The sequence below is a fragment of the Heteronotia binoei genome, chromosome 7, assembly GCF_032191835.1.
Source record: "Heteronotia binoei isolate CCM8104 ecotype False Entrance Well chromosome 7, APGP_CSIRO_Hbin_v1, whole genome shotgun sequence".
NCBI classification, from domain to species: Eukaryota; Metazoa; Chordata; class Lepidosauria; order Squamata; family Gekkonidae; genus Heteronotia; species Heteronotia binoei.
Window position 1 is genome coordinate 106869194 of NC_083229.1, and position 20258 is coordinate 106889451.

Here is a 20258-nt window from a genome sequence, read left to right on the forward strand (position 1 = left end):
ATATAACTCCATATTCCAACAGCTAAATTCACACCTGAGGAAGAAGTGACTCTATATATAGAGTCTTACTTACTTCAGTTCCTGCCAAGTTGGAAGAGGCCTTTGTTGATGGATTTATTTTAACTAGCCAGGATGGCCAGTTGCCTATATCTGCATCTGAGATTAGATGTGCATTTGTGCTCAGACATTATGTTAATTTCCTAGAATTGAGTCTGATTTATTCTCATGCTTCTGTACTCCCTTTTCTTCCTTAACATGTCAAGCTGAGATGGAAGATTTCCACTTTTTGGGAGTCTTATCTGTTTAATCCTGTTTTATAATCCCAGTTTGTGTGCAAGAAACAAATTCAGTTTTGTTGTAGTGCATTAATACAAATTTCTTAATAAATAAGTCTTCAGATTAATGGTTCCATGCATTGAGGGAGGGGCATGCACAAGAATGAAAATAAAGCAGGCTTAAATCCATCATGAACAAAACGGTCAGTCTGTGTTCCAGTGTTATGAACAATGTGACCATAATTGTTGCATATACAAAATTTACCTAAAAACATCAGAAGAGCCCTGCCAAATTTGACCAGTGGTCCTTCTAGTCCAGCATCCTTTTTCACACAGTGGACAGCCAGTCATCTAGGAGGACCAACAAACAGGGCATAGTGGCTTTACTTATGGTTTCCTCATCATACTGGTGTTCAGAGGCTCACTGACTCTGAATGTGCATGTTCCCATCAGGCTACTTGCCATTGATAGACCTCTCCTCCATGAATCTATCTAATCCCCCTTTGAACCTATCTGTATTTGTGGCCATCACTGTGTCCTCTGGTAGTGAATTCTACAATGTAATTGTTTCATTAAAGTAGTACTAGTTCCATTAAATTAGGACTTATCTTACTATCTTTGTGGCCATCACCGTGTCCTCTGGTAGTGAATTCTACAACATAATTACTTGTTTCATTAAAGTAGTACTTCCTTTGTATGTCCTAAATCTATTACTTGTCAACTTCATTGAGGGCCTATGAGTTCTATTGTTATAAAAGAAGGTAATTCTATTTCTACCCATTTCTTCGCCAGACATAGAATTCTGTAAACTTCTATCATGTTGTTCCCTCCTTAGTTGTCTTTTTTCTCAACTGAAAAACCCTATAATATTTTGACTTGCCTTATAAGAAAAATGTTATAGCCCCTTAATCATATTGGTTGCCCTCTTCTGCACTTTTTCCTGCTCTGCAACATCCTTGCAGTGTTCTGCAGCAGTGAAGTGAAGGTTAGGCATCTTAAAATTCTCCCCAGTTTGTCTTCACTTCCGCAGTTGCTGGGGAAAGGAAGGGGAGGGAGAGCAGGTCAGTTTCACTCCCCTCCATTTGGAAGCAGAGGGGAGTGAAACTGACACCCATTTCCTTCTCCGGCTGGCCTGCAGCAGCAAGCATGGCGGGGAGGGGGAAGGGGAGGGCATTGAATTGCAACCCCCTCTCTTCTCTAGCCAGCCTGCAGCAGCCTCATGGTTGGGGGAGGGAGGGGGAGGCATTTAAACACTACCTGTCCTTTCTCCAGCCCTCCATCTCTCCATTGTACCCTGTGGAGCCATGTGTCTCTCCATGGACTTAGCTGGGGCTCTGCTGGACTTGCCCCAGCGGAGCCCAAAAAATAGCTGATCCTGTGGAGAGAGGTCTTCCTAGAGGCTTAGCTGGAGCTCTGAGGAAAGGCAATTTTAATTGCCTTCCCTCCCAGGATTGTCTTCCTCAGGAGCGCCACAGCCACAGGATCTCTAGGGAAGCCAAACCTGGGAGGGAAGGCAGTTCAAGCTGCCTTTCCATGGCTTCCACAGGCACCCCATGGCCACAGGACTCCTGGGGAAGCCAAGGCTTGGAGGGAAGAAATGAACCATCCCCAAACCTCCATGGGAGGTTCATGGGAGCCACATTCGCCTGAACCCCTGGTACAGGAGCCATTAATTGGTCCGGTTTTGCTTGAACCATGATGCATGGTTTGGTTCATGCTCATCCTTAGTTGGCCATCTTATTTCCATTTCATTCCTAATATTCCCCAATATTGAATTTGCGTTTTTGACCACTACCAAACACTGAATCAACATCTTCATTGAGGTACAATACTATAGAGCCCAGATTTTCCCTGATCAATCATGGCCAGTTCAGATCTCATTAACATATACTTAATTTGGATTTTTTTTGTTCCAGTGTACATCACCTCACACTTACCTGTATTGAGCCTCGTTTACCACATTGTTGGGCATTCATCCTATTTAGAGAGATCTCATGGAGCTCCTCACATTTTGGCTCAACACTGCTCACCCCTACTTCATCCACTTTATGAAAAAATACCTTTCTGCTGAAGTTTTATCTGTAAGAAAGTAGTTTTCCTCAAGTGTATAATTTTGCAATACTTTCTCAGATCTAAATAATGGAAATGGGCAACTGCAGGTGAAGGAAAGTACAACTTTTACATTACTATTGATGTTCATTTTTAAGAGTGCCATATGTGTTTAGAATATTATTTAGAAGGTGGTCCAGATAAGAAAATAGCTGCAAATTATGGGAGGGGGGGATTAAATTGCTTTAATTCCCTTTCAGGCCTGTAAAATAGATATTGCTCTTCAAACTAGAATGAGTCAAGATGTCTTATGTAAAATCTTAATTTAATGTTTATGTTCTTATACAGGTATTTGCCTTTGATTACTGCTTTTGGTCTATGGATGAAACAAACACCGCAAAATATGCAGGTATATTTTTTGATCTTAGCTTAGCTAATTTCCAGGATTCTGCTTCCTCTCCTCCCCCCCCCCCCCCGCCCACATTTGGTTTAAATACTGGCTTCTTTCTGAGTATGTCTTCTTTTGATGAATGATTCTAGAGCAACATTTCCCCAAACTTGGTTGAGCTACACAGTGTCTGAAATTTGGCCCAATTCTGAAGCATTTCTTATTGATAGCGTTGGTTAGTAAGTATGGAATACTTTTGGTTCATGTAAGCAAGACAAGAGTGAAAGAAACTTCTCTATGATTATTTTGTTACAGTATAAATTTGGGGATATAATCTCATTTTTCCTCTACAACAAGTTCTTTTAGCGCCTATTGGGATTCCCCCTCCCTTGTAATTCCTTGCAAATTACAGTACATCGACACCCAAAATTTAACTGTTTGTTAGAAAGGGAATTATTATATCTGCTATTATATTTACTATGATAGCCAGATGATCCCTGAGACTAGGAAGCAAAAAAACTATATTGATGTGATGCTCATAATACAGTCCAGCGTTGGAGTATTTCTTTGAGATAAAAGTGTTAATTCTGCTACCTCCCCAAACTTTTCTTTGAGAACAGAACAGCACTATAAATACATTTAACATGGCTGTCAGTATGATTAGATGCAGCATTATCCTCTGTACAGCTCTGTCAGCTTCAGTTGTGTTCAGCTTATCATGTCAACCATGTAATCTTTGCAGTCTGATGAATTCTGCTGAGTGTACTTTTTGACTGTTTTGATGTGTAGACATATGGTAGCTAATAAACTGGCGAATTCTTATTATCAGCACCTCCAGAATACTGAATTCCATATCACCAATAGGGATGACTCTGTAGCTTTCTTAATCCTTAAATTGTGGATGATTGTGGTGGAAATGTCCACAAACTGTGAAGCTTCTGCTGAAGGCCAGCTGGCTGTGAGAGCAGGAGAACTGTGATCTGACCTCTCACTCAAAAATTAAAAGTTCACTGTAGCTGCACATGGGGCAGTATTCCTATTACTTGTACCAGAGTATGGTGCTTGGGTTGTTTGTGTTTGAATATTTTCTTTGTGCTGTGTAGGTACCTACCTAGCAATTTTCTCCTTTTTGAGAAAATGAACATGAGAGTGAGGTTTAAATGGGAAAACTGTACTGCTTAACATGCCTCCTTGTAGTTGCTATTTAATCTTTTTAAAAGATCATGGAACTTGCACAGTCCCCTTTATTTGCAAGTGCAGTCCCCTCTTTCCCCTTCAATAAAAGTTGGGAAGGAGCTTGATTCCCCTCCCCAGTTTTTTCTCTGATTAATTGTTTTAGATCTGTTGAGGAAAAAGTGGTACTACTGTGATCTTCTTCATGGTCTCTGTGTAGGCCACACACTGGGTTATGCACCAGTGCTGGACCTTGTTGGGATACTTCTAGAGCTGTCCTTTGGGGAGCAGGCATCAACTGCACATGCCTGGAACTGAGGGAAACCTCTCCTCCTGCTCAGTTCCTTCTTTACCACCACACCAGCTGGCGTTCTTTCAACTCTCTCTCTTCGACCAATCTCTTTTGCTCCACTTCAGCCTCTTGAGTATTTGTGTCTTCAGTTTTCCCCCTCATATTTTCACTTTGTCATTTCTTCCCTGCACTCCTTTCTCCTACTGAGGAGTAGCGTATGAAAGGGACTCCCTTTTACAAGAGGTGCCATGACTGCAGCACTAAAGTCCCCCCAACAGATGGCCACGACCACTGTCTTTTCTGGCTTGGGGAGGACAATCATACTGATACGATACTTGCATGCATTGTACCAATGCAGAAATGATGTTGTCTTTGTTAGAGAAAAAGTAGTTGAAACAGTCTCGCATATCCTTCTTCACTATGAACTTTATCAAGAGGAAAGATTGCGTCTAATTACTCCACTTTTATCTAAATTCAAACCCTTTGAGTTTTATATAAATTTTAGAACTGAGGTACTTCAGAAATTTTTATTGGAAGATACACAGAGCTTAATAACTCGGGCAGTAGCAAAATTTTGTTACATTATAAGAGGAAATATTTGGAAGAGCCTTGATTTCATCGATTGTACTCTTATGAGTTGTCTTCTTGTCTTCATTTATTGCTGTTCTGGTCTTTGACTGAAATAAATATTGATTGATTGGCACGCATTATACCAAGTTTACAAGACAGGCTAGAAAAAACAGGGCCACTCGTCTCCATACCCATCTCATTGAGTCCTCACTCTGACCAGCAATGGCACAATCCTCAGGCTCCCAACTGATGCCACAACTCCCACTTGTTTCAGGGAGAGATTCAGCTCCCCCATGTTTGACATCGGACCCAATGCAGAAACCAAGTGGGACCAAACCAACCAAATTCCCATTATCAAAACTGATACCCTCCAGGTGTTCTGCAGGTAACTAATCCTACTACCAGGGTGTGACTGGTCACAACCTATGTTCTTCACCATGGAAGGCTCCCTGATCCTGTAATCTGATCTGAACCTACTCTCAACATGAGCAATATTATTGCCCTAGATCAAGGTCATGCTCCCCAAGCCATCACCGAGCCTACTTTTGAGACCGCTCTCATTCTTGTCACCATTCTCACTCCTGCTTCTACAAGCACCCTGGTCCAGACAACCTCGGATTCGACTCTCTGGACCCCTCTGATGTCGAATTCAGTGTCACTGGCACTGATGTTGAAGACCCTGCGGATTCCCTCTCTGAGGTTCAGACGGATTGACAATCCATCCTCTCCCTGTCAGAAAGTGCCAATGGATTTTTGGACCTCCAGCAACATTATGGCAATGGCTCTGGGCATACAGTTTGTTACAGATACCCCTGTAGTGACTGATATTGTCCATGACATACTACAGTCCAACCTTCCAACCATGTCAGTCCTGCCCACGCAGTCCACATTGCTGCACTGAAAGAAGTGTGGTCCAAGCCTACCTCCACGCACCATTAGCCAAATGTTATGTATGAAGCCAAATGTTTAGCCAAATGTTATGTATGAAGTCCAAGTGGGAGATGCCATATTTCTGTACTCTAATCCTGAGCCAAATTTGGTCATTATACATTCATCTTTGAAAGCTAAACAAGCTTGGCATTTTGCCCCACCAGACCGTGAGGGAAGAAAAATTGATGTCCTATCAAAAAGGGTCTATTCTCTTACATCATTGGCCTCTAGGATGCAAATATATTTATCCTACCTGGCAGCATACAATTTCAATATATCTACAAAACTGGCAGCTTTGATCCATCACCTTCCTGCTGAAGTTCAATCTGAGGCTACATCCTTGACTCAGAAGGCTTGTTGGTCTTCTGAGTAACAAATCACCACTGTGAGACACAAAGTTATCTGTTTCTCCCATACCATCATGTGTGGTTATGTTCAGCATCTCTCCAACCTGATGTCAAGTTGAAGACTGAGGGCCTTCCATTTGATGGTGAGGACCTCTTTCATTTGACCATCGACAACACATTGAAATCTGTCGACAGTGGTTGTAAACGTGCTGAAAAGACATCTTATCAATGCAGCCAACATTTCCCACCACTCTTGGAACCTTAGAAGCATCATCAAACTTCCATGAAACAGACCTGGGTTTGTTCTTGGCAGAAGACCTAGTGTTTCCATGTAAAGTGGATGTAAACATGTTTCTACATGGAACCCTGTAGTGTTGATGGGAGCACATTGGTCCAGTCTTCCACATAGAAACCTACAGCTTGTCTTCTAGTGCGAGTCATCTTAATATTCTGCTTGATTTATATCTACCTTCTTGTCCTTTGAATTAATTATAATTTTATGCAAGAAAGTAAGTGTAGGCTGAAGCAACACTTCAGCCACATAGGTTATGTATTTGTATTTCCTTAGCAATAGAAAATAGGAAGAAAAGACTGCATAGTAACATAAATATCTGGTTAAAGCACCAGAAGACTTATTGGAGCTTTTTACTTGTCAAATTTGTTGGACAGCATTCTAAGCTGGGGACCCACAAGATTTGTGGGGGAGATAAAAATCCCATTACCTTTCCTGTATTTTTGCCCTGCCTATTCATCTCGTTTTCCAGCCTTCTGAACCCAATTGCCTGTTTTCTCCCCTAGCCCATCTGATTACCCATTCTGTTACCTTCCCCCGTGTGCCTAACCTTACATTTTCCTCACCACTACCTGCCCAATCAGACAGTTGTGTTTCCCCCACTGTGGCTGATCCCTACCTTTTGTTTTTGTGCAGTTTGTTAATACAGTGTTTGTGAATAGATGGCAAGTTACTGGGGGTAGATAAATAACCATCTGTAGTTGTGTAATTTCTTAAATGTTTTTCTCCAAATCTGGGATTACCCCACATTCCTAGTAACATATACCCTAGCTTTGGGTCTCCAGACTTTTTGATCTGCTCAGCAGCAGCACCCATCTTTGTTACATATATAGCAATGTGGAAGTTCTTGCTTCAGTTTGCTAACAAAAGAAAAAAAGTCTAATTTGATCCATTTTGATAGTTGTTCATTTATTCACCTATTGGCAATTGTGTATAAGAGCAGTAATTAATATACTCAAACTTGAATTGCATTATTGCAAATTAATCTAAGTACATGCCCAATATAAAATATAGCCCAGTATATTGTGGCTTACTTGCCATTTTTGACCCTATGCCTATATGTTTTAGGATATATAGTTTAATCTTCTCAGATGTTCCTTACAGCTGTTTTGTTGTTGTCCAGTCGCACAGTCAAGTCCGACTCTTTGTGACCCCATGGACAAAGTTACGCCAGGCCCTCCTGTCTTCCACCATCCTCCAAAGTCTGCTCAAATTCGTGTTTGTTACATCAGTAACGTTGTCCAGCCATCTCATCTTTTTCCGTCCTCTTCTTCTTTTGCATTCTGTCTTTCCCAGCATCAGGATCTTCTCCAGTGAGTGCTCCCTTCTCATTTGGTGGCCAGAGTATTTGAGCTTCAGCTTCAGCATCTGACCTTCCAGGGAACAGTCAGGGTTGATTTCCCTTAGGACTGACTGATTTGATCTTCTTGGGAGTCCAAGGGACTCTCAAGATTCTTCTCCAGCACCACAGCACAAAAGCATCTATTCTTCTGCACTCGGCCTTCCTTATGGTACAGCTCTCGCAGCCATACATTACTACTGAGAATACCATCGCTTGGACTATATGGACTTTTGTTGGCAGGCTGATATCTCTACTTTTTATTATACTGCCCAGGTTCGCCATAGCTGTCCTCCCAAGGAGCAAACGTCTTTTAATTTCATGGCTACAGTCACCATCTGCAGTGATCTTGGATCCCAGAAATGTGAAGTCTGTCACTACTCCCATGTCTTCCCCTTCTATTTGCCAAGGTGTGATGGGGCCGGATGCCATGATCTTAGTTTTTTTTTTAATTTTGAATTTCAAGCCTACTTTTGTGCTCTCCTCTTTCAACAAGAGGTTCTTTAGGTCCTCCTCACTTTCTGCCACTAGAGTGGTATCATCTGCATATCTCAGGTTGTTGATGTTTTTCCCGGCAATCTTAATTCCTGCTTCTGCTTCATCCAGACCAGCATTCCGCATGATGTACTCTGCATATAAATTAAATAAGCAGGGTGACAGTATGCATGCTTGTTGAACTCCTTTTCAAATTCTAAACCAATCACTTGTTCCATCTCCCGTTCTGACCGTTGCTTCTTGACCCTTATACAGGTTTCTCAGGAGACATGTGAGGTGGTCTGGTACTCCCATCTCTTTAAGGACTTGCCACAGTTTGTTGTGATCCACACAATCAAAGGCTTTAGCGTAGTCAATGAAACAGAAATAGACGTTTTTCTGATACTCCCGTGCTTTCTCCATAATCCAGCGAATGTTGGCAATTTGATCTCTAGTTCTTCTACCTCTCCGAAACCCAGCTTGAACTTCTGGTAGTTCCCAATCAACATACTGCTGAAGCCTAGTTTGTAGGATCTTTAACATGACCTTGCTGGCATGTGAAATGAGTGCAATGGTGCGATAGTTTGAACATTCCTTGGCATTACCCTTCTTTGGAATTGGGATATAAACTGACCTTTTCCAATCCTGTGGCCAGTGTTCCGTTTTCCAAATTAATGCCACTTTAACAGCATCATCTTTTAGGACATTGAATAGCTCAACTTGGATACTGTCATCTCCGCTCGCTTTGTTGTTAGTAATGCTTTCTAAGGCCCATTTGACTTCACACTCCAGGATGTGTAATGCTTTCTTACATTTCTTTTTCTTTGGGATGGTACTGATTGCTGCCTTCTGTACAATGTCACGAACCTCTGTCCATAGTTCTTCCGGCACTCTATTAACTCTAGTTCCTTAAACCTATTCTTCACCTCCACTGTATATTCATAAGGGATGTGATCGAGGTCAAACCTGAATGGCCTGATGGCTTCCCCAGTTTTCTTCAGTTTAAGCCTGAATTTTGCAATGAGTAGCTCATGATCTGAGCCGCAGTCAGCTCCAGGTCTTGTTTTTGCTGACTGTTAGGTGCTTCTCAATCTTTGACTGCAGAGTATATAATCAATCTGATTTCTGTGTTGCCCATCAGGTGATGTCCATGTGTAGAGTCGCCTTTTAGGTTGTTGGAAGAGGGTGTTCACTATGACCAGTTCTTTTGACAAAACTCTGCTAGCCTTTGCCCGGCTTCATTTTGTTCTCCAAGGCCAAACTTATCAGTTGTTCCGGTTACCTTTTGACTTCCTACTTTGGCATTCCAGTCCCCTACGATGAGGAGGACATCTTTTTTTGGTGTTAATTCTAGAAGGTGTTGTAGATCTTCATAGAACTGGTCCACTTCAGCCTCTTCTGCATCAGTGGTTGGGGCATAGACTTGAATTAATGTGATATTGAATGGTTTGCCTTGGATACAGACCAAGATCATTCTATCATTTTTGAGATTGTATCCCATTACTGCCTTCCTCACTCTCTTGTTAACTATAAAGGCCACACCATTTATTCTACAGGACTCTTGGCCACAATAATAGATGTAGTGATCCTCTAAGTTAAATTCACCCATTCCCATCCATTTTAGTTCACTGATTCCTAGGATGTCGATATTCAGTCTTGTCATCTCTTGTTTGACTACATCCAGCTTACCTTGATTCATAGATCTTACATTCCACGTTCCAATGCATTATTGTTCTTTGCAGTATCAGACTGTTCTTTCACCATCAGACACATCCACAACTGAGCGTCCTTTCGGCTTTGGCCCAGCTGCTTCAGTCTTTCTGCGGTTACTTGGACTTGCCCTCCTCTCTTCCCCAGTTGCATATTGGGCACCTTCAGACCTGAGGGGCTCATCCTCCAGCGCCATATCTTTTAGCCTTTTGTTACTGTCCATGGGGTTTTCTTGGCAAGGATACTGGAGTGGTTTGCCATTTCCTTCTCCTGTGGATTATATTTTGTCTGGGTTCTCAGCTGTGGCCTGTCCATCTTGAGTGGCCCTGCATGGCATAGCTCACAGCCTCATTGAACTGCACAAGCCCTCTCGCCACGTCAAGGCAGCAGTCCATGAGAGGGCCTTACAGCTGTGCTTTATAGCAAATAAAATGACATCTCTCTTGTTTTCATGACTCATTATTATAAAATGCAGGAAGAAATCAGCTTTTAAGTGCGCCTAATGAGAAAGTTTTGGTCTAATAAACTGCTTTGGAAATGTTCTAAGATAAAATGTTACTGCTTCAGAATGATTAAAATGAGCCCTAAGAGGCAGCTTGCATCACTACTTATAGAAAGCAATCAGTTCAAAAATCTTGTGTATGTTAAATTGATCTTATAATCACATCTCTAATAAGAAAAATGAGTTGCTAGTTTAGATCAACAGCCAGTTTTTGAAACAGCACAATTAATATATCTTGTTGCAGATCTTTTTTCTTTCTTGTTTCTCTGATAAACTGATAAATATTGTAAGGTGTGGTCATTTGGAGCAATCATGACGAAATATGGAACAAGAATACCCAGTACTATAATCTCCTAGGAGACAGTGTGGAAAATAATGTTGTGATTGTACCTGAATTGGTTGCAGTATGAATCATCACACATCCAGTGTACAAAAAGACTATAAATTTGTCCTAATGCAAACACAATAATCCTGTCTTAAGGCACTAATTACCCATTATTATTTTTTATTTTATAATTTTTATTAATTTTAACTACAAAAAGAAAAAGCATAAGCACAAGTACAGAAACATCAAGAGGAAGGGGGAAATACAAAGTGGGAGATCAGAAACAAAGAAAGCTGCAAATATATCAGTTACATTTTTACCTCAAAACAAAATACCTAATCCTTTCTACCTGCAAGTATTCTACCCTTTATATTCTACCATATTCATTTTCCATTGTACACTTTTTACTAAACTATTACTTAAAATACAAGTCTGAACTATTCTTCAGCAAACATAGATATAAAAAAAATCAAATCACCAAGGTCTCAACACAGAACTATCTGGATAAGCTTAACCATATTAAAAATACAAATTGGCTTGTTATTTTAACAATGCCATCATTTAGATAGGCATAAAAAACAAATATTTCTTTATCCTTCTAACTTACATATTTCAAACGGATAGAGAAAAAGATCAAATTTAAAATAACGTAAAAAGTGGAGAGATAAGAAAGAAAAATGGTAAACAAGGAGCATATTAGTTTATCTATCTCAATATAAGCAATTTCTCCAAACATATTAAGAGCATATCTACCAGATTACAAAATAATTGTGTTGTCTGTCTTCTTAAAAATTAATCCAAGTTAACTATGTATTTATCTAAATTTCTTTTCAGAGCTTTTAAATCCTTTAGCTCTTATGTCCATATTAATCAGAGAGGAACAAACTTATTATGTCCCAAAGATCTCACTTTGCCTTTTAAAATCGCATATCTTGCTGAGAGTTCTATATTATCCAGTTACCTACAGAGAGGGAAAACAATTTAAAATCCCTTCTTCCTGAAAGTTTTCCACGTTTTGATTTTTTTGATGAAATGTGCATCCTCTCTCCTTAATGCAAGCACCCCTCTCAGTAATGATAGTAAAAATCCCACGCCATTAGATCCTCTCAAAAAAACTTAACAGCCTTAACTTCCGGTTCTTCTTAGTAACTGCACCATAAGGTTCCATTTAAGTTTTCTTCTTTTCATTTCCTGATGGATCTTTTTCCATTTCCAACTCTACAGACATCACCAAGATCTCTCTGTCACTCTGCCCATGTAGATTCAAGTTTTCGCTAGTTTTCAACATTAAAGCTCCCATTTGCTTTTTTATCAACTCTGTTAATAAGCCAAGGTCCTGCTTTAGAGAAAATATATCCATTGTATCTTTTTTTATGAAACATTTTGCTTTGTGATGCCATTTTACTCCACAGAATAACTCAGTCTAATAATCAAAGTTGAAAAGTAACTCGGAGATCCAGTTAGTCTATCCTTCCAAATCTCCACCAGCTGTATATCTTGATTGTTACCATTTCAGTTGCACTCAGACGACAGATACCAATCTCTTTGGTATATATTTCATTTGTTCAGACTAAATTATAACCAAATAATAGTCTCTTTATCACTTATTCAGTCATAATCTGGGTCAATTTAAATATCTATATTCAGTCAAATTCAGACTGTTGCTGGCATTCAAAGTTGTTCTTTTTTATCTTTTGGAAGTCAGATTCACGGGAAAGTGTGTGTGTGGGGGGGAATTCACCTCTCTCCTTTCCTTTGAACTGACCTGTTTGTTGTTATGTAAAATGACCCTTTAGCTGATGGTATGAAAAGCAAACTTACTTGCAATGCATCAAAGGCTTGTTAGCAGAAAAGAAAGCAAGCGGTCAGGTGTTCACCTCTTTCTGCCATAATGGCGATCATGGCCGTGGAGCACTGGAGCACACAAGAAGGACAGGAACAGCCACCGCTGTATCCCTGCCTCCCTGCAAAAGCCGCATGCCGAAAGGAAACCCCTCCAGAGTCTCCCCTAGTGGTGCCATGTCTGTGGCACCTCTCCAACAGCCCAATTTAGGGGGGCCACAAGAGACAAGCTCCACGGACCCCCACTGAGCTAAGGCAACGGAACCCGGACTATTTCTTAACTACCCATTATTAAGATTACTTTGGATTTTGTTTAGTTTTTACTGCTACAACAAAATTCTGAGGTAACAAAAGAAAGCCTTTATGAGAACCAGTCAATGTTCACAATACAGTATATAAAATTTTAAATTATGAATAACTGCTCCTTTAACTAGATGTTACCAAACAATTAAAAAGAGGATAAAGAGAACATGTTTTACTCAGCCGTGCATTACACTGTCTGTTTTTCTAAAATCTAGGCCAAGAGAAGAGTTGAACACACACATGAAGCTGCCTTATGCTGAGTCAGCCCTTTGTTCTCACAAGGTCATTATTGTCTACTTTAGCTGCCAGTGGCTCTCCAGAGTCTGTGGTAGAGATCTTACTACCTGATTCTTGGTTCAGCTAGAGATGCCTGTTACTGACCCTGGGACCTGTAGATAAGCAGACTGAAGGACCGGGTCTAGGGAGGGCAGAGGGGGGTGCTTGCCCCGGGCGCTGATGGAGGGGGGCACCAAATTGGGTATGGAGACCATTGTATTCTATGGGACCATAAGATAGAATGGCCCAAAAGGGGGTGCCATTTTTTAATTTTGCCCCCCCCCCCAAAATGTAGATCCAATCCTGGCAGACTGTCTTACTGCTGAGCCATGACCCAATCCCTTATGCTTACTGCATTGCAAATGTTACCTTAATGAAGGCATTTTTTTACACACAGGAGTCACAAACAAATTCCAGTTTGTTAACTCCTAATTAATAGATAAGAACAAATTGCTGTTAAAAGTCTTTAGTGTAGACAATGCAATAAACTGTAGTTTCTTTCAAACTATGAAGTCTTTAATAGTTGTTCCATGGGTGAAGGGTGGAGGACGTAAGGTTGCCAGGTGAGGCCAACAAGCAGGTGGGAGGCTCTGGAACAGGGGAGGGAGGCTCTGGGAGAGGGAACTTCAAAGTGAGTTCTAGGTGAGTGTCTGTTGCATTTAAAGGGACTGTGCTCCTTTTAAATGCTTTCCCTCCCATTGGAAATAATGGAGGATGGGGGCACCTTCTTTTGGGGCTCATAGAATTGGACCCCCTGGTCCAATCTCTTTGAAACTTTAGGTGTTTGTTGTTGTTGTTTTTTGAGGAGGGCGCCAGATGCTGTGCTGAAAATATCTCAAAAAACAGCTTCCCTCAGAGCTCCAGATACCCACAGATCTATTCTCCTTTATACCCTATGGGAACCAGGGCAAATTGGCGCATTGAGCCAGATCCATTGGAGACAAGAGCACAGCCAATTGAAATAATTTAGTGAGTATACATGGGAGTATCTTGAATAAGACTCAAGAAAATATGAATTTAAATATTGTTTAAAATACTGTTTAATTTTTTATGACATGCCAGCCCCTTTGGTGAGCTGCCTGAAAAAGGAAACTCCGAAAAGAGGACAGAAGCACAGTCTATTTGCAGCCACACCTGTTTTGAGAAGCAGTCATATCTATTTTGGAATTTCTTGGACTTTGTGTAGCTCTGCAAACAAAGAGAGAATATTGTACAATTTTTTGTAAAAAAGAATTTTTGGAATACTATTGAATATTGTTTAGTATAAAAATTGTTTTGGTATTACATGCATTAGTAAAAACCCCCACAGAATGTTCTATATTTATTTGTCCAACTGGGGATTGGCAGCCCTAGAAGGAAGAATGAGTGTGTGAACCCAACAGTTAACCTAATCTCATTCTCATCATGAGCGAACGAAATTAAGTTTGTAACAAATAACGCAGTGATTGTGAATACTTGCATATGTTGTAAATTATAGACTCATAAATTAAGCACGGCTTAAACTCTCCAAGACAAATGCATCCTGTACCGCTGCTTTGTTGTCATCAAGGCAGTAGCACAAAACTGAATAGATCTGGCTTTGCTTAACTTCAGCAGAATTGCTCTATCATCTACTCTCCAACCATACCCTGGAATGAGTATGCTACCATTAGTCATGTTTTTGGAAAACGATGTGTTTTGGTCATGTGTTTTAAAAATAAAGAATTTGCTTAGTTTGAGAGTTTGTCTCAATTTTAAGCAATGCAATATATATTTTATAGGTCAAGAAGTAGTATTCAGGTGCCTTGGAGAAGGAATCCTTGAGAAGGCCTTTCAGGGATATAATGCTTGCATTTTTGCCTATGGACAAACAGGTGAGAATGTTATCTTTTGTGGTTAAATATGGGAAATGTATTTTAAACTATATTGTCATGGCCCTCGAGATTTGCTGCCTGGCATCTCATACTGATATCTTTCCCTTTCCAGTCGGGGCTGGTCAGGAGTCCGGTTGGTCATGCTCTGTCTTCTTCTTTCCTCTGTTACTCCTTTCCTTAATCCAGCTGTATTATTTGTATAGGGTAGGACTTATTTCATTGCACAGTGTGATATATATATAGCCTGAGTTCCAGTCTATACCCACAGGTATTAGATTAATTGCAGTGTTTTTGTTTTAACGCTGTAATAGAAGTGTGGAAATTATTGGAGATAGCAGAAGAATTAATAGTAACGGAAAGACACCAGTTTTAAATATTCTCATGTCTTACATTTTTTTCTTTCTGTAAGGAAGTTGTATGCCCAAGAAGAGACAACATAGTTGCAATAAGCAAGAGATGGAAGTCGTTTCACTATGTTATATAAATTAGCATATAAATTAAATGAAAGTTACCATATTATAGCAGAAATGGTTAGAGTTCTCAATTAATTTAAAGTGTTCAGTAATTATGAATAATCAGGGTGTGTGGTTGGAACAGAGTTACCAACTAATCCCCAACAAAAGTATAACTTTTCCCCAAGTAGATGGGCTATAATAAGCATCACAGTGAAGGGGGTATGTGTAAAACTGATGCCCTTTAGCCAAGCCAAGCCAAGCCATACTGAAAGCATGGTTTGATGGGGAAGTAATCCACCCTCCACCAACATCTTCAGCCTAAAAAGGAAAGGCAGAAGAGACCAGGGTGGTTGTGAACTCCCTCCTCTCTGTGCAGCCTCAAACAATATGCCTAGTGTTACACACAATAAACAAGCAAAAGACAAAAGAAAAGCAGTGAAAAGCTCTATTAATTGGCATATTTGATTAACCATATTTAATACCCATTCCCCATAGCTACAGGATAACAAAGCTTTTACTGTATTTATATTTGGAGTTAAACGTAAAAATGTAATGCCACACATCTTGTAAGAGTCTGGCAGAGTTTTATTATCTTTCAGAAAAGTCAGTGAAACAAAATAAATGCTTAACTATAGTCATATTGAAATGCATGTATCTTACATTTCCAGTAAGTGGCTTCAGTTTTTTATTGTCCATTTCAGAGCCAATTGCTTAATCATGGACATGAAGGCCAGACTGAGTTAGCTCTATCAGTGGTATAGACAAGACCAAAATATGCTTGGCAGCTGTAGTGCAATGGAGTAGGAAGTTCCTGGTTCAAATGCCAGCTGTTGTATGGACACAGTGAGCTATCCTAGGCAGAGTTACTGTATTTAATTTCTTCTTCCTTTCAACAATATCAGTTTGATGGGGAAGGTAGTCCACCCTCCACCAGCATCTTAGCCTAAAAAAGGAAGAGCCCAGGGTGGTTGTGAACCCACTCCTCTATGTTTTGCTGGATTGTTTTAAGAGTTACTGATAATATAAGTGAAGCCCTTTCAGCTCTCCAAAGTAATTAAATAAAAAGTGTTACCATTGTCACATCATAGCATAAATGGCTTGAATTAGCCACAGATGGGGGTTAGAGATATAATATCTTTCCAAACTGAATCTAAATTATGAGCAAATATGTTCAGCACCAAGAATCAAGTGAGTTGGAGTGTCGTGGCTTTTGCATATTTTTCGCATGCAAAATGTGTAATCTCTGTGGGTACGTCTTTGGGGTGATACCAGTTATGAAATGAGAAATGAAATCTGGAAGTAGCAATTCATAAATTACCTGGTTGTGGATACTGGCTGAAATTTCAGGCTACACATCAACAGTTAAACTATTTGCTTAGCGGTGTAAACTTTTAAAACTTGTTAAATACATATTGAACCAAATTCATATAAGGGAATACCAGAATTTTCCTGCAGAAATGTTCTTAACCAAAAACTGTAATCAGCTGTTGCTAAATCCAGTTTACTTGGATTATATTAGTCATGAATAAATATGTACAGGTTCTTCTAACTTGCATTTTTCTGTAAAGATAGAATTTTGTACATGTTTCCCATAAATTGAGTTAAGATATGCTTGTACAGCAGTATAGTTCCAACTAAATCATATTAAAATTATAGTATGGATAGCTACTTACTTGCATGACTCTTCTTGAAATTATGATAGATTCAGGTGTGTAGTTGTGTTGGTCTGAAGCAGCAGATCAAATTTAGTCCAGTGGCACCTTTAAAATCAACAAAGTTTTATTCAAGGTATAAGCTTTCATGTGCAAGCACACTTCTGCAAATTCTGTTTCACTGTATCTGAAGAAGTGTCCTTGGCACAGGAAAGTTTATATCTTGAATATAACTTTGTTGGCCTTAAAGGTACCACTGGACTCAAACGTTGTTCTCGTGTAATTATGAGTTTCGCAATTTACCCTGTATGTTAGTTATTACCTGGTATGTCTGCTAATACTGTCTTTTGTCCATGTACTTGCATATAATTTCTGATCATAAGAGCATGCTGATCAGTTAACAACTGTCACAATATTAAGGTGTATACATGGGTTTTATTCAAATAGAGAGAGTATAGGTCAAGATGGACAGCTGTATTAGTCTGTCTATAGCAGTAGAAAAGAGAAAGAGTCTAATAGCACCTTAAAGATTAATAGAATTTGTGGTAAGGTAGGGTATGAGCTTTCATGAGTCACTGCTTACTTCTTCAGTCCCTCTTACTCTTTTCTGCTGGGAGAGCATAGTATGGGAATGTCTTCAAAAATGTCAACATTGTTTTAAAAGGTGTACATTTCTTTTCCATATTTGTTCCCTTTTAGGCTCAGGAAAATCCTTCTCAATGATGGGCAACACGGAACAGCTAGGTCTGATTCCACGACTCTGCTGTGCTTTATTTCAGAGAATTGTTTTAGAAGAAAATGACTCTCACACTTTTAAAGTTGAAGTGTCTTATATGGAAATTTATAATGAGAAAGTCAGAGATTTACTGGATCCTAAAGGGTGAGTAATTTTGTTACTGTTCTAACATAGCCGGTTAGGAACAAGCACAGTAGCTACTGCACATTGTGAAGTCCAAACTACTTGTAGTAATGGCAGAGTTATATCTTTAAATGAGGTTTTGTCCCATTTGTTGTGTAGTTAGGTAGGACAAAGATGAATGAATTCTCCTCCTACCCAAGCCTGTCCACCCTCTCCCCCTGCCTCCAAGTGCTTCCTCTGTCCCATCTGGGCTCTCTGCTGGTATTGGAGTGCAAGTGGAAGCAGAAAAAGATGCAGGTACAAGAGCTGCAGGCCACAGAAGACTCAGCATCCCTTGTGTGCACTTCCCTTCACTTTTTTAAATGGTAGCCCCAACCCACAGTTTTACACTAAAGAGAGCAAATGCACACTTAAAGTCACATTTGGCACATAAAGTTTAAACATGCACACACACATACACACAGATATTGTATTTTTCAAAGAAGTTTTTGTGGGAGTTAAAATGGCAACTATAGATGCCTGTCATTCAGAAGGCCCAAAAATAAAGGAGGATTAGCTTTCCCTGATCTGTACCTTTACTATAAAGCCTCTGTAGTATCTTCCATGGTCAACATACTATACATAAGACCGGGCCCAGCATGGTTCTACATAGAGGAGACTCACATATCCCCTTACAAATACCATGAATTTTTATGGCTAAAGAAAAAAGATCGCCCTTCTTGGACTATAATCAATACTTTTAGTCAGGCTTTAATCACTGTTTGGGACCAGGTCCGGAAGGATCTGGTCCCAAACTTATCTATTCTTTCCCCATTTCTAAAACAGCCCTGGTTCCCTCCAGCTCTCCAGTTTCCCTCATTCTGCTCTTGGGAATCTGCTTCAGTGGTCTTTCTCTTTCAACTCTTCAGCAATAACAGAATTAAAACGAAGGCTCGGAGGAATCCGCAACTATTAAGATCCCCTGGTTTGAATACTACAAATCTGCCACTTCCTTAATAGCTCTTTCTCAAAATTGGCTACTACTAGGCCCAAAACAGATTTTGAATATTTGATTTCTCATTCCTCTTTAAATTCCAAGGGCCTTATTTCTAAAATCTATCGTATTCTACTACAGCAGGTCTGTAACAGTCTACCATCCTACTGTGAAAAATGGCACAAAGAATGCAAACTCACACTTACTAACACACAATGGGAAGCCATATGGGAATCAGAAGTCTGCAAGACCAAATCAATAGCAATTTTTCAACAGAACTACAAAATTATGTCAAGATGGTACCGCACTCCCTCTCACTTCGCCAGCATCGATACTAGCTATTCCCCACTTTGTTGGCAAAATTGTGGCATGGAAGCTTCATCACTACACTGTTGGTGGGACTGCCCGATTATCAACTCTTTTTGGCAAAAGATTATTACCCATGTAGAAAACATATCCGGAACTACTATCCCAAGACAAGTAGAGATCATTATTCTAAATGATTGGCATTCTGTAAAGGTTACAAGATCTCAACTATCCCTTATTATCTCACTTATAACAGCAGCCAAGAATATAATAGCCCTGAATTGGAAATCTAAGCTCAATTTGTCCATAGATAATTGGATCCTCAAAATTTGGGACTTCATCACGATGGAGAAAATCACAGCTGATATTGACACCATAGACCCGATAAAGGCAGCTAATGATTTCTATGCAAAGTGGTATCCAATTCTGGATAGGATAGAGGTTGACACCACTCTTTCTTCTTCACTTAACCAACAGGTTATCCACAAGAGTATTCTTTTCTTGTGATCACTCTATAGCTGTACAACTTTATTTTATATAACAGTATGTATGTGTAATGAAAATTAAGGCATTACTGTATCAATGTTATTCTCTGTATACAAACATTATATTTAAATAAAAATTGTTTTGGAAAAAAAAATAGATGCCAGTCATTGAGGCTTACATAGTTTCTAATAGCTTCAGTACTGGTGGTATTACTGGAGGCCAATAAGAATTATTTCCATCTAGTTGTTATTATGACATTGTATTTTGGCATCCTGATCCATGTAGGTATCTTGATAACATTATAAAATTGGACTAATGGAGAAACCTTGTGTCAGGTGGAAGGGCATCAGTTCGCACAGTTGCCCTTTTTTAAACTGCAGCTGTTTCACTGTTGTTACCTTCTGGTTCTAAACATGAAAGACAATTACAGGTTAAATGAATCAGAAGAAAAATACTGGAAAACAGTTTGTAATATCAAAAATATTGTTTAAAGTAGTTGAGGTATATCTAGCCACTCCAATCAGCAAAGTGTGGAAACATCTTCAAGCTTTAGGGAGCCTTCCTCCAACTTAAAGGGCACTTCAGAA

General features: G+C 39.7%; 1 protein-coding gene across 1 annotated transcript in view; it reads left to right on the forward strand.

The window, feature by feature from the left end:
• KIF13A (kinesin family member 13A) overlaps positions 1-20258 on the forward strand; it is a 116758-nt gene that overhangs the window by 24937 nt on the left and 71563 nt on the right. The window contains exons 4-6 of the mRNA XM_060244177.1: positions 2673-2733; positions 14848-14940; positions 17747-17927. Of these exons, the coding sequence (XP_060100160.1) occupies positions 2673-2733; positions 14848-14940; positions 17747-17927 (335 nt within the window). The remainder of the gene's footprint in view (positions 1-2672; positions 2734-14847; positions 14941-17746; positions 17928-20258) is intronic.